At 39.4% G+C, this 15,916-nt stretch overlaps 1 protein-coding gene across 1 annotated transcript in view; it reads right to left on the bottom strand.

Moving 5' to 3' along the window:
• Nucleotides 1–2,714: 2,714 nt before the first annotated feature.
• The window catches only part of C5H14orf132 (chromosome 5 C14orf132 homolog), a 36,282-nt gene continuing 23,080 nt past the window's right edge, over nucleotides 2,715–15,916 (bottom strand). The window contains exon 2 of the mRNA XM_062577734.1: nucleotides 2,715–3,389. Coding sequence (XP_062433718.1) covers nucleotides 3,165–3,389 — 225 coding nt within the window. The 3' untranslated portion in view covers nucleotides 2,715–3,164. The remainder of the gene's footprint in view (nucleotides 3,390–15,916) is intronic.

Genomic DNA, 15,916 nt, shown 5'->3' with positions numbered 1-15,916 from the left:
GGTCAGAACACGACATTGAGAAAGAAGGCCATATCACAACTGTGCAACCCACTGCTAAGCATGTTACCAGTATCGAGGATGATCAGACTTTGAAACAGCTTTATCCACTGCAGTTTAGGGACACAAAATCTTTAATATACCTGACAACATGCTGCATAGTCTTGTATGCAATAATATACTTGCATCCTAAAAATATTAACAGGAAAAACTGCATCATTAGTACCTTCAGCTGTGAGATAACAAATGCCTGTGCTTGCTGTCTGCACCATGTTTTTCCATGTCACTGTCAGACCAATTACTTAATTAAAAGTTCTGTTTGGGCCTTCTTGGCAGCTCAACCTCTAATGATGAAAAAATGTATGAGGGTGATCTGGATGAGGGAGGCAGAACTTGTTTTCCAGCAGTCCTGCAATTACTATCAATTTCACATGTAAGTAGGGCACTTTCTTTGGGAAAAGCAACACAAATGTGTCATTCATTTTCATTAGCAGAAGCAATCCTTTGCTGTTCCCTCTCAAACACTCTTCTTCATGAGTGAAGAATTTGGTTCAGTGCTTTGGGGGAGAAATGCAAACACTGCTAATTGCACTTAGATTAATATTCTTGGGTAATTTAAAGAAAGCACTCCACTGGTAAATTCATTAAGCAGTAAAATAATCCCATCGGGTAATTACCATATTGTTACCAGGGCAACAGAATATCTGAAAATTGTGGGGACAGTGCGTTAAAAAATATTTGCATGGTCCTGCATGTTCATGCACCAATGTCCTACTCAATTCTGTACTGGAAGCTTGTCTACAGCTTTCCAGCTTCTCTCAAGATCAGGCACGTAACCGCTTGGGGGTTTTCTGAGAGAGGATACAGAGCGTAAGAAAAGGAGGGGTACACAGCTTATATAGCTTCTCTGTTCTTTAAAACCCTTGGTATATGAAGAAGAAAATATCTATTTCAGGGTAGTGAAAGTTATCATTTTTATATTATTTAAGACTATAGCTATTCTATCAGACAAGATTTGCTTTTTGTACTACAGATCTTCCAGAACTGTGCTTCTCAAACTTTTCCCTAAGTGCAGACCTCTTCTGACCTCAGCCACCTTCACAAAATAATGTCTCCAAACAGGAAAATAACCAAATGCATAGGAACTCAATACCTCTTGTGAGCTGTCTTTGTTTTTCTTATCCTCCAAATAATTTAATTTTCTCCATCCTGCTAGCTCTGTTTGCATCCTGTTCCATGATCCCCATCCAGTGGAGGAGTGCACAATCACAATTACACAGGCTACTGTGGAACATCACTGTGACATTTTTGAAAAGACAGCCACACTGTACGTGGAGGAAAGGGAGTGAGGAGGAGAGAAGGAGCCTTGGGAGGCCTCCCACACAGTTTCAAGGATGTCTTCAGTGACTGGCAGCAAATCGCTACCAAAGAATCAGGACAGCTTTACAGGCCAGCTCACAGAAAGGGAAAAAATATACACAGTAAATATATACAGTGATAATAAATACTGATTTAGGGCATGCTGCTTTAATTCAAGCAACTACCCACCAGCCCTGCAGGAAAATTGCTTCTTAAGGTGGGGGGGAGGGAGGGAGGGGAAGAAGAAAATCCAAACCTTTCTATACATTTGGCAGCTCTTAGTCCAGCCTTAAGCTCAGAGGCAGGCAAGTGTCAAAAATAGTCTCTGTGCCTGCAGACAAGGCATCAAGGCATTCTGGAATTAACGTAATAGTTGTATGAGAAAGGAGACCTACACATTACATGCAGACTCTGAGAAAATAGCAGATAAATTCTTTCTCTAAGTTCAGATACTTTCTGTACTTTTTTTTTTTTTTTTTTTTTAAGGGAAAAAGGAAGATTTCTGATTCCTTTTTCTTCCATGAAGATTTTATAATCTCTGAAGCAAGAAAGGCTAGAGCCTGTTTTGAAAATATAGCTCTTGAAAATGAAACTGCTTATGGGAATAATACAATGAAAACACTGTCCCTTGACAGGACAAATCCAAATAACTAATTGGAGTTGTTACCAGAAGTAGGCTGGTATATATATAAAAATCAATTCCAGAAGCCTCATCAGAACCCCAAGAGATATATTAGTATTTAGGCATAAGCATTTGTAAATCTGTCAATTATCATACTCTGATGCTATTTATATCTCAGCACATACCTGATCCTTGCAGTCACTGCCTCATGACAGTAAAAGCGTCTAGCCTTCCTTTCAATTGTACTCTTCTCATAGACATCACTTGCAGTTAATTAGTCTTCACAATTTCCCCACATTCCTTTGATTCATCAATGTGCTTTGTAAGTATACAGCTTCTGTAGGGAAATCTAGATTACAACATAATGAGGTGAAAAGCATGGTATTTGACTTTGTTTTGTGGAAGGGACACACCTATGGACCACTGTTGTCATTGCAATCCAGTACTCCTAGACAGAACTAGGAGCTGCTCTGCTTAACACTTCACCTGGAATGCAGATTGCCAGCAGACAGAAATGCCTTGCAATAGTTGTGCCTCCTCCTGGAAACAGCAGACAGGTTTAGTATCAGTTCATATCCAGTAATTGATATTAAAAGGTAAGTGTTAGATAGTATTTATCTGCCTGCCATAACTTTAAGAGTCACAATTTTGAACATAGTCTAACTTGTACTCTATCAGAACCAAGTTAATCACTACCATTACTCCATCTGAAAAACTAAGATGTCCAGCAAAAAAAAAGATTAAAGCAATTTCATACAGCATTATACCGATCAAAAGCACAGTAAAAAAGGACACAAAAAAGCTGACAAAACCCAGAAGAGCTGCTAGAAAAATCTAAATAGTAAAAAATAAGAACTTTCTGTATAAATCTCACTTTTTTTTTGTATTTACCGTACCCACGCTGGCCTCTCTTTCATTACATTTTTATACAAAACATGGATTGGGTCTGTTCATGACTAAAGCTCTCATCTCCATACAATTTTCAATTGCAACCAAGCTTTCTGCCATCAAGATTCAAGGTGATTCATTTACATTTCATTTTCTTGACTGTGGCAGAACTTAATCAACAAAGTCCCTATATGTATTTATATAGATATACATATATATAAACACACACATACATACATACACACAACAAATACTGTTGCAGTTATCTTTGCTTCCTGTGGTCAGTGTGTCAGTCATCCTAGAAGGTGAAGGCATACACCACTCCCACAACCACAATATTTCCAATTGTTGCAATTATTGCAATCCATAATAATATGGCATCATTTGAAGAACGGGACGTCTCTTCTGGCGGATTCTGCATGGAAGAAGCTGCATGGACGTTGGCTGATGAGTTAAACAAGGAGTACTCTGTACTAAAGTCCTCGTTGGGTGAGTCCATAAAGGCTCCTCCCATTACAGGAAGCTGTGAAGAAACACATGGCAAAATTAGATTAAAGGCTGATGTCTGTATTTGTTTTATCTTAAAGTCATTACAAAAGAGCTACTACTAGACGATCTGAAAAATTATTATTTCATGTACATGATGCTAAGGTGTCAGCAATCTCAAACACCTGCACATGGATGTATTTTACATTATTTTTTCCATAACCTTCACAGACCTTCTGCATTCAAATATCTCTATTCCATTTCTGTTGTTAGAATTATTATTATTGCAGGAAGCCAATAACATTACATGTAATTTACACAGGAACTAGCACATAGACTCTAAGTCAACCTAAATAATTATATGGATTTTAAAAAAGAAAAGCTATAGTTATCTGTAAACCAATACTATACAAAAAGGTAGGTTTATGGCACTGTATCTGTTTTGCAACTAATGATTACCAGCAATGGGATCACGCTGCACAGATGAATCAAGCAAGCAAAATGAGGAAGTGATGCAGGAAATTCATTCTCCCTTTATATATAGCTCAAAAGCAAACCCTTGATTTATACAAAGATCATTGCAAAAGTTGTTACTGTAAAAGAGGTGGAGTGGATGCAGTGCTCTAACTTCACTTGCAAAACACATCACTGCAAAAATGCAGGATTCAAAAATCTATACAGCAGAAAACTTCAGGTTGGATTATGAAAGGCAAGACTCCCAACAAGGCATGCTCCACAGAAATGACGTGGTAGATTTCCAACACTTCTCCCACCTCAGACTTCTCCTACTGGGAGGTATAAAGTTTCTTTGTTGCACTTAGTGGATTTGTTAGCTGTACCAGACCTTCTCAGCAAGATGGCAGTTACTGAGCATGAGAATATGGAAACATTAAAGTGAAAAGGAATCATTTACTCTTCTCCTCATACAAGTTTCGGTTGTCTTCCCAACCTCACCTCAGATCCTGTGCAAATTCTTCACGATTCAACTACTCTATGGATGGAGATGCAAAGCCACATCCTCCCACAAACGTATGAATTTCTTGTTCAGTCAGGAAAAGGTTATATACTGCAGGGCTGGGACTGTCTACTACTTCTAAGAAAAAGCTCACAAAAAAGCTTTTTGCTTTCATTTTTGTTCCTTGCACTTTTAGGAATGCAGGTCTGGGAGAGTCTCCCCTGGTTCACTGAGTCCAGATTCTAGAGTAACATGCAGCTAGAGGACATATGGTTTCAGAAAGAGCTGCAGAACAGCTGCTTCACTACCTGTAGAGTCACAGGACATGCACCTCTAAATATCCTGTAAAAAGCCTAAGATATGCTGAGCAATCTCAGAAACCACAACTGTTATGTACTGCAGGAAGAGCAGGAGCAGTGAGGAATATCCTAAAGCCCCAGGCTTCTGCAGTATTCAGTAACTTAAATCCCAGAGTATTGCAGTAGGTAGACCAAACCAATGTCAGAACTGGGGCAAAAAAAAAAACAAAACAAACAAAAAAAAAAAAAAACAGAGCCATGTGCCCAAATATCTCTGCCAGCCTGACCTGAAGGAAAAAACTCCATAATGACTTTGATGACTGGATTGACCTTGAGCAATGAGTAAGACATAGACATCAGTGCATCCTACCTACATCCTGCTTTTGGATGTGGTCAAACACCAGTGCTTCAAGGAAAGCAAAAAAAAAAAAAAAAAAAAAAAAAAATCTGATTTTTATAGGCAAGTCACAGGAGAAATTGGAGATCTCTTCCAACTTCAGCTTTGGAACTAACTACAGCTTCATAAGAACCACTCACTTGAGAGTTTTTTCCTCTCATAACAACTTCCAGCAGTTTTTAAACATGAGCATTCAGGCATTTAGATCATATGAAATAATATTTGCATACATTGCACCATTAAAAGTACATTGCATTTGGCAATATTTGGCTTTATGCACCAGCCAGTCTTCAAGGTAGACCTGGAAAAAATACCATGCCCCTAACTTACTGGATGGGACAGAGTCAAACCACAACAGTAAAGAAAGAACACTGCAAAGGTCTAGGTGGATTATATCGCATTGTATATATGATTGAGCTCATTAATTACTGAAGCGCATTAATAAAACTGACCACAGGCCAGGCCTAGAAACTGAGAACAAGGGAAATCCTGTAGGTATTCTGAGCCTATCAAAAATGAATTCAACAATTGCTTCAAGATGAGCATAGACCTGGGTATCCATAGGACTGGATGGCTGGGGATGAGGGAAAGGATGCAGTAAGATTTCTCCAGTAATGAAAAGAAGCAATGGAGTACCTGAAGAAATTGGGAGCTTTCTGAGAAGACGGAAAGTTTGTTGTGTTGTCTTACTAGTAACAAACTGACTCAGTAAGAAAGGGCTCTGCATAGGGGAAACGTATGGGACCACTGAGATGACACTGAGATGAGGTTGGGAATGGCTGTAAAGAGAGAGAGGAACTGAGTTCTTGTAGGCTACAGCAGTCCATGTGGCTGGACTTCCAGAGCCCCATTTTTGTTTTGCAGCCTGTGTCCTTGCCCTTTAACATCTTTTCTCAATCAAGAGTAACCTTGACATCATCTTCAACTTGACAGACAAGTGCTGCATGCAGAGTCTTCAGGTTCTAGAAGGCATCTCTGCAAGGCCCCTTTGCTTACACTTACTCACCTATGTACTGAAAAATCCTTTTCAGACTCTTATCTTCATCATCTTTTCCAGTAATGAGAGCATACCGCTATTTCTGGTCCTAACATATGCAGTTCTGTCCTGCCTGTATCCAACTGGAAGATTCTAGCAAAGATCACCTTTGATCTCACCAGACACTGGGTCTTTCCTTTTCACTCACATTTCACTCACACTCAGACCCTGCCTTCATTCTCACCCCGGTCCCCCACCCACTGTGGTGTCACATTCACAGTATCACCTCCTACTTCCATGTGGCTTATACGAACTGAATACATCCCCTTATCTACCTGCAGATTTCAAACAAGCACCTTCATGTCTTATCCCATGTTTCTCACACATCTTCAAAGCCACTTTACTGTTCCCTTTAAAACTGCTACCAAAATCTTCTGCTTTGATAGCTTGCTTGATAGATATGTCTATTTTGTCACTCAAACAAACAAACAAACAAACAACAAAAAAAACCCACAAACACTTGCTGCAACACCAACCAGTCTCCCCTAGGCTTTCATGCTGCTGCTTTCACCTTTCAATCTGTAGACCAGATTATAGTCTCACTACTTGCAAATAATTTAGGACTTTAGTTATTATCATTCTTTCCACAACATCTTCATCTACAGCTGTGTGACTGACTAATAACCCCTACAATGGAAGAAGGCTCAGAGGAGATGGGCAAGGGTGAGGTGCCCATGAAGCTCAGGAATAGTCTAGGATGCAACTGATTAATCAGAGCTATTGCACAGAGAACTGATTTTATCTCAACACAGACAGCATCAGAGGATGACTTTTGAGTGGGTCAACTGATGTAAGCATTTCTTCCTGAGTTGATCAAAAGAATGTGAATGTCTCCCTGAGACTAGCCAGACCAGCACGAGGGAAGTGTATATGTGGCTTAGCTGAAAATAGAGTACAAGACCTGAAGAACTAACAAAGGAATTTCCAAGAGAGCAATGGTTTGAGCTGGCCTCAACCCACATATTCCTTCCCAGTGACTGGGAATGCCCAGCGTCATGACGGTAAGCCTATTATAGAGACCAGTAATAGCAATCATATTGATATTGTGATTGAACTGTGTAAGTGTACACTTGTATTGTGATTTCAGTATACTGCTAAATCACTCTGCTAAATCAAAAATCCTATGTAACATCAAGTATCTTCAAAGTAAACCTTTATATTAAACATTGCATTCTTCATTTGTGTGGAATATCTAAAAGAACCTGGTCAGAGAGTACTGGACCCTGACAAACTGAACCCCTCAGGCTCAGTAATGGCAAAACAAAAGCCCTTCCTGCTGTAGTACTAGCAGCAGTACCATTACTACTAGCAGCATCACAATACTGTCGGAGTTACCATAGCCTATGAACAAGAGGGGAAACCAGCCTGCTTTCCTGCAGCCACATCACAGAAGGCTGCCTTCAGCATTAAATGCCATCAGCATTACATTACCATGCCCAACAGTCACCCAGATGGAGAATCAGTCCTTCAACACCCTGTCCTTCCAACTCTTCCATCTCACTTTGATTCTCCCAATAACCCTTCCCTTTGGTACCAAACTGCACTCCTCCTGGTGGTGGAGGGCTGTACCATGATCAGAGGATAAACTACTTCTACTCTCCATGGTGGTGGCTGTAACCTACAAATGACAGAGAAGCATTTCAGAACCTTAAGGATCAAGTGGCTTTTATTTCCTTGTTATTCATAACATCTTAGAGAGCTACAAAAGTCTCTCTTTCAAAGCTGACTGCTAAACAGATTTAATTTTGTACCAGAAAATATCATGTCACATTCAAAATGAAAAAGAGAATGATGAAGTACCACAAATGATATGTCATATTACCTAACCCTCATTAAATAAAATTATCCTTGAGATCAAATATGATTAGACAAAAGCAGTTTGCAAGAAACCAAACAGGAAATTGCAAAAGTCAAGTTTGATACATTCCCCTTACATCAAACATTTTTGCTTCCAATTTAAGCATCAAGTGTTTTAAAGAAAACAAAAGTATCCATTTCACAACAAGCCCAGCCTTATTATGTTTGGAATCCAAAATCCAATGCCACCAACCTTTTTTTTTTTTTTTTTTTTTTTTTTTAAAATGTCTTAGGATTATGTAAGGAAAGTACTGGTCAGCTGAATCAGTATTTCTTTTTATTTAGGGAATGCTATAAAAGACAATTCGGATTTCAAGCACTTGTGACAAGTGTATTTATGCAGCAGTATTTTCATTTAACAGCTATGGAGACACTAGAGCTCTCCATAGCAAATGATGAGCATCCCATACTGGCAGCAAAATACTCTATCTGAAGCCCTTGCCTCTTTAGTAAACCATTTTAAGGGAACCAGCACTTAGATTTAGACCAATTGTGCCCTTAACTGGAACAACCATCACGAAGGCAATCAACGTGTAAATATTCACAACACACATATGTAGAGGTCCATGTATATATTATTAGAAAGACGCAGGTGTATGTGCCCAAGATGGTGAGAGGTCATTAGAATTGGTCCGATGAGTGACACCTGGCGTGCGGGTCCCACGTTATCTACCCTCAGTGAGTTATTTGAGCTGACAAGCTTCCACACTGTTACTCCACATGGTGCTGTCACAGAGGCAGGGAGCATTCACGTAGCAGCGCAGCTACGCACACAGTGCAAATGATGTCAGATCTGAATCTTCAACACTATAACGCTCAAAGAGACTGTTTTCTCCATCTGAGAGGAACACATGGTGAAACAGCTCATCGGACTCTCTGAAAGGCTTGCAGTGACCTGTTATAAAGCACTGACATGCAGCACCTGGCACAGACTCATTCTGCAAAACGGACTTCCAGTTTTTCTATTTGTAGGTTAGTAGCACTCCACTGCAGACTAGAAATAAACACCTTACTGCTGAATTCCAGTTCGCAGAAATTGTCTCTTATTAAATGCACATTCTCCTCTACTTATTATTCAAATAGCCTCGCAAAAGAACAGAGGCATGGTCATGCGGGGTCAGAAAAAAGTCCATCTCCCCTGTACATTAGCTCTAACAGCGGCCAAAAATACAGGCTTCGGAAAGAGTAAGAACAAAAACAGTTAAGCATATCTGCTACTACCCCTTAGCATCTCAAAGCCTCCAACTATTTTTAGCTTAGGAACTTCTTAAACCAGATACTGTTTCTATGAATTTAGTAACTCTTAAAGAATTTCACTACCATGAACTTGTTCAGTCTCTGCCTGAGCTCATCTTAATCCAGCCTCTTACTGCCATTTAACAGTAAGGTTTGCCCAGTAATTAGAGTGACATAAATCATCCTTGGGAGATGCCCCTCCCTCTCCACTGGAGAAGAAGGAGCACAGACGATTAGTATCAACTAGCAATCTATCTTTTTGGCAGATTAACTTTGGTGAGATGAATCTTATCCTTAGTCGTTCTCCCAGAAGGTGTAATATTGCTGCTTCCTTGCTCTGCAGTCTTATGTGAGATAATCCATTAAGGGCTGTGAGACATCCAGCCCCACACTAACGGGGGCTGAGAAGTGTCTGCAATAAGCTGTAGGCTAAGGACAGAAAGCCTGCAATGCTTTCTGTGCCATTTCTGAAGCACGGGCATGCCAATTTACATCAGCCAAGAATGCCACCCATGTCACTGTCATTACAAAGACCTGCAGTGTTTTAGCCTCAAAGAATTTTTACAGTTCAGGCAAAGCTGTGCAGCCCATGTGCCGCCCTCCCCGAGACCACCGGGCAAGTAGGCCAGAACAAAGGGTTAACTGGAAAATGCGATGATGAGGAACATGGCACGAGCAGATGGCAAGAGCGAATGCTGTAGCTCTGCTCCAAAATGAAATTCTTCTCCTAGTGACTATGTGCATAACACTAAGTAGTGCTAATAGTAGCTTCCTGTTAAATGGCTTCTGAAATCGGCAAAGGAAAAATCCAAGTGATTACATAACAGCAGGCAGAAAAGCAAACAGCAAAAATATCAAGTACTAATGAGAACACCCACTGTGCTGAATACTTCCTAGTGACATCCATGAGGAAGTTCTAGGGTCATAAGGAGGAAAACAAGGCTCTTGAATAGTTAAGCGATACACTTTCCAGTGAGCAGAAGAATCTGATTTGATGACAGATGTGATTCATCTGGGGGGGGGGGGGGGGAAGTCAGGTACCAGTCACTGATAGTTTAAAAATGATACCTTTCTTAAGTAACATCACATAATCCATCTTTTAGCAATAGCATTGCGCCATTTCTTTTGGAATCAGATGACATTCATTTTGGAGTCAGATAGAAAAGCATAATGCTCAGTTTCTACCATATTAGTGGGAACCCAAGCTTAGTATAAGCAATTTGAGAGTACTGATGAACTGTCCAGGAGCCCTTTCCAGTAACCAGAAATCCTCACCAGCATCTATGTCATGTGTGCTGTACCTCAGACTCCCTACATACGGTCTCTATAGCTATAGCTCTAGCACCTTGCATGAGAACATGCCTTGTGCAGTCTGGAGTACCTATCTGTAGAAAGTTATTCTGGAATTCAGCTGCACAAAACAGTGTAAATAACTGGCTGAAAATAAGTATTCTCACCCTCACATTTCTGCATAAATAGCATCCAAGATTCCTTAGTGATAAAAACGCTGTGATTCCATTCCCACAATTTACATCTGCTTAATTCTGCCTTGATCTTATTTTATAACCTTTAATATTTCAAAGAACTCTATTGCATTTAAACTAACTATTATCATTCTCAGTCAACTGTTGTTGGATCTCATCTTACAAGTGTGGAAGACTGTGAACAAAAATCTTTTTATTGTTAACAAGTGATAAGTCTCCAAATGGAGGCACTGTACTAAAGTAGATGATGTCTAGATGCTATTTACATACAATTCTAACAATTTCCATACACATATATGCATAAAATAATAACAAAAAAAGAGACAAAGAGAACCAGAGAGGCAAATATTTATCAATACGGAAAAGCACAGTAGGAAGCTATAAAACTTATGATCAGTGTTACCATGCAAAAGAGCTATTCAAATCTGTTCAAAATTTTCAAAATTAGCAAATGGAAGCATCTTTTCACACCATATAAAGTCACACTGTGGAACTCAAAGAACAGGAAATTTTTTAGCAATAAGAGCTGTCTGCTGAGCTGTACCAGGTTAGTATTAAACATGATTCTGGAAGGGACCTAAAACATCAAGCTGCTGAGTTTAAACTCCTCTCTAACCATGTGGGATAAAAAGAGCAGGTGGTGATTATCCCACTTATCAGAGGGTTTCTTGCACCACCTTCTGGTATTTTTGGCACTGGTCACTTCGGGGCCAAACTACTGCATTTAGCTGGACTTAAATGGACTTCTGGCCAGGCCAGCAATTCCTTTCTGGTTTTTAACAATAGTTCTTCTTCTTCTTTTTTTTTTTTTTGGGGGGGGGGGGAGGGGGAGGGGAAAGAGGGGAGGGCACAGAGGGGCAACCACACAACCTGGGAGAAAAAAAACAAAGAAACAGCACCTAGAGCATAATGTCTTCTGGAACCACTTTGCACTAAAGACACGCGTGCGCGTGTGTTGCAGGGGGAGGGATGGGAACCAGAAGTCATTCACACCAACGGAAGAAACAGCACAGCTCTTAAACCAGAAATAGTTGCAACTGAAAATTTGCTTCAAACACTAGACACTTTGGGCATGGACAAAATCAGTGAATTTTTTTAATGACTGCACCCTTCATTATTCAGCAGTCAGGGTGCTTCTGAGAAAGACTAAAATAATTTTAAGGGGCAGGTGTTAAGGGCTAGACCTAGAAGGACCTTTAGACATCATCTTATTCCTCTTGAGAAAAAATAATTAAATAAAAAGAATCAGTAGGAATTAAAAAATCTTAGTTGCTAACTCCAATTCCTACTACACAGCCCACGAAACATTAATCAGCTGAGGTTTAGCTATACCACACTAACAGGCTAATATAGCTTAGCTTTGTTTCATCAGAGAAATAACTTACTATTCCATGAAGACTCAAAAGTCTTCAAACCGTGCATCTGATGGTTTACACAGTGATGGTTATACTACAAATACAAGCTGGGATACATTTGGCTGCTGAGGGAAATAATCACTATCATTGCAGCTTCGCTGTACCTAACGATATGATATAAATGCCTCATTTTCAGCAACTTTGGGACAGCTACCTGGAATCTATCCTTTGATATGCTTCCTTAAGAGTTAATTCAGTGTTCCCATCATAGTGCAAACTCATTGGAATAAGAAATCATTCTATGACGACTTACAGAGATAAACTCTCCCATGGAAAATACATGCAGGCATCCATGAAGTCTCAAAAAGGAAATCAAAATAGTATAAAAATTTCAGTTTATTCCATAATATTATTTTCTTTAAGTTTATATAAGCTCTCAGACTCCCTGAAAAAACAGAGGAGACAAATGATAACAACGTATGTAATTTTATTTGGGCTATATTTTCATCCAACTTTTTTCTTATTTTCTTTTTTCCTTTTCCTTTTCATTTCATGTTGCATTACATTTTCAAAAATAAAAAATAGGGAAGGGGTTGAGGTATGATGAGGTCCAACACGTATCTCTCATTTCTTACTTAAGGCTACTTTTTGTAAACACTCTTCCTTGTTTCCTTGGCAAGAAGTTTAAGATACAAGCCTGACAGGCAACCAAAACAATGTATTCACGGTGAGGTGGACACAAAGAGGAGGAAAAGCCAACACGGTGTCAGCCCTAACAAGTAGCACTCTTCAGGTCTGAAAGCCTTACAGATAGAGGTAGCAGCAGGCACAAAAGTCAAATAAAACATATAGAGCAGCTTCTAGGAAGAACGGAGGAATGCCAAATGTTATTCCTACTCTGTACGCTTCATCTGATAGAATACCAGCCTCTGGTGGGCTGCCATACTTCTTGACCACATCAGGCACAGCAGGCTCAACACAACGCATAGCCTGAACAACCTACAGACTGCACATACCCCCCAGCCTATACCGTAATGATTCAATAGTGGTTTATACCTAAAGAAGAAAACTCACCAATTTGCTTAAAAATTAATCTGATTCTCTTCCATTTTTGTCTCACAAGTGAGTTAATTACACATTACACAAGAAAATAAAATTAGAATGTGAAAAAAACAGTAATAGTTTCCTAATTTCTAACATCTGAAGAGGAATTCATATTATTTGAGAAAAGTACCTTCCATGCAGAATGATATTATGAGGAAACTAAAAGCTATACCACTTGTAAATCTTGAACGCTTAAGAACTTACTGCCACCAGGCAACCATTTCAACTATCTTCTAGGATTTACTGTTCCCAGAGCAGAGCCCAAAGAAGAGAAGTAACATGTGTTTCTCATCCACTTTGGTGCAAAGTCAGCAGGCTTAGATTAAATATACTTCACCAAAGCCTTAACAAAATAAGCCTGGCTCACTTTTGCTTCAGCGGAAGAGGCGCACCAATGTGCTTCATTTCACCAGTTGTTTTGTAGGGGACAAAAACCTTATTAAAAGTGTGAGAAAAGCCTTCATCAGTGCCAAATATTCCATATGTTCTTATAAACGAAGGTTCTTAGAAGCTAGGTTTTCCTTATTTGCTAAGACTACCAAGGGATGATTAAGTGTGGCTGAACTAGACAGCAGCTACTGACACCTTTATCACGCGAGACAAACAGAAGAGCAAAGCCATCTGTCTTAGTGTACTCATGTTTAAAACTGTTCAAACAGTTCAAAGCACATTACAGAAAAATCTAATAAATTATGCATTGATTCTTTCACTCTAAAGAAGTGTGTGTCTATATACTTGTATGCAAAGTAGCACTCCTTTGTGACTTTGTATATATACACACACAGAATGACTGCAAATCAATCTATTTTACTTCTTGCAATTTGATATTTGTGCTTTGAATTGCTACAGTTGGTGGAACTGCACAGGATAATTAAAGACATGAATATAGAACAACTTTCCTTGGGAATGAATTTTTTCCTACCCAGAAGTAATTTCTGTAAAAGCTTATTCACTGGTTTTTATCTTATGGATGGGGTGGAGGGTACAGTGAAAAGGAAAGAAAAATTTACTTTTCTTTTTTTTTTCCTCATTTTTTTCAGTGGAGTCTGAACTAAAGAATCACTGCTCTAGAGAGCTGGAACAGTTCAGAGAGAAGGGAAAAAAGGAACAAAGAGGATCTATGTCTAATCTATGTCTAATGGTCTCTTGGTTTTGAAATCTTTGAAAACGCACAGATGTAAATGCACTGGGGACAAAAGTAGAAGACAGAGAACCATTACACTAGCTATCTTTGACAGCTCAACCAATATGACCAGGTATCATGTGCACCTGACTTAACTTCTGGATTCTCTATCAAGCGCATTCCAGTGGCCCTTCCTTACCTTCTAAAGGATATAAGTTTGCACTCACCTAGCCTCTTAGCCTAGAGAAATATTGCTTTGGGGCAATACTTTGAAAAGTGTAAGTGTATTAAGAAACTTGCAATAAACAGAAGTGTTATCATCCCTGAGCTTGATAAAATTCAGGTACAAAAAAAAAAAAAAAAAAAAAAAAAAAAAAAAAAAAAAACCCACCACCAGAACACCACCACCAGTTGAAAAGTCTTTCCATTAAGGGTGTCTAATCAGAAACAGGGCTGGCTTCAAGACTGCACAGCGTTTGTCCAGAGCCTGCCAGCCACAGTCAATACACAGACTCTTCCTCATCCTGAAGTTCAAAGCCTTTGGGACTTCAGATGGTGAAAGCCACAACACAACAAAATAGCTAATGAGTATCTTGGTGCTTTAAGAGACAGGATTCAGACGGGAGTGAGACAAATACACCCGCATATCCTTAGACTGATATTTACCTGCACGTGCAAGAACGTATGTGACTATGCACACATTTTTATAGTGGTATCTTGCACTAGCACACACTCTTAAAATAATCAATCTAATCAAAAGCAGTCTAATGGTGAGAATTAACTACAACCACTGCAAGGCTGAAAGCAGTCTAAAATATTAGGTAGCTGAACTGCATCAAGATCTGCAAGTCTACTTTGTTAAGCCTTTAGTGCAAGTCCTATGAAAAGAGTTGCAAAATGCCTGGCAGAAGCCCAGGATTCTCAGTTACTGGAGACTTCAGCTTGTGACTGATTCTCCAGCTCCCAAAACAAGTGAAAAGCTGGCTGGGTTCCTCTGCCCAAAGCTTACATATTTGGATAGATAATGAACTCATTGATTAAAATTATACTACTTCTACCCAAATTGAGGCTTCATTTATAACCCCCTGAAGCCAATTTAAATATCAGTAAAATATCATAGACTGACTTTTTCATGGTATTAATAAGCATATGGTAATGAAACTAGATGGTAAAAGAGATAAAAATTGGAGAGATTACAACGGGACTCACTGAGGAGGCACAAGCTGTACTACAGGCCTAGCTGAGTTGAAAACGCAAGTTTGGGATACCACTGCGCCATTTAGTGTGGCTGTTGAAATCACATAAGCTGTCAATAAAGGCCTCTAAAAGAAAGGGACTAAAAGAAATCTGATCTGAACTACCCCTAAAGCATTCCAGAGGCGGTTGCTTCCTGGGGACAAAGTGAGCTCCTCCTCACCCCAGCAGCTCCACAGCTATCCAGTCACCTGCAAAAGGGCTTACACCAGCAAGACTGAAGTCTTAAGAGCTGAACTTCAAGCCTTTTTCAAGTTAAGCATCATTCATCAAAAATCCAGCACAAGAATTTTAATAAGTAGCACAATTTTTTCAGCAGCAGCAGTGAAAATAGGAAGGATTTTTCAAAGGAAATTATCATTTCTTTTTAGCAATTCTGTGGGTTTTTTTTTTCCATTTGAAAGTTCTCTGCATACCATGAGTCCTTCTGCAATACGAAGGATTGTACACTGAAAGCATATTCA

Source organism: Rhea pennata, chromosome 5 (genome assembly GCF_028389875.1).
Source record: "Rhea pennata isolate bPtePen1 chromosome 5, bPtePen1.pri, whole genome shotgun sequence".
NCBI lineage: Eukaryota > Metazoa > Chordata > Aves > Rheiformes > Rheidae > Rhea > Rhea pennata.
This window is presented reverse-complemented; position numbering and strand designations above follow the sequence as displayed.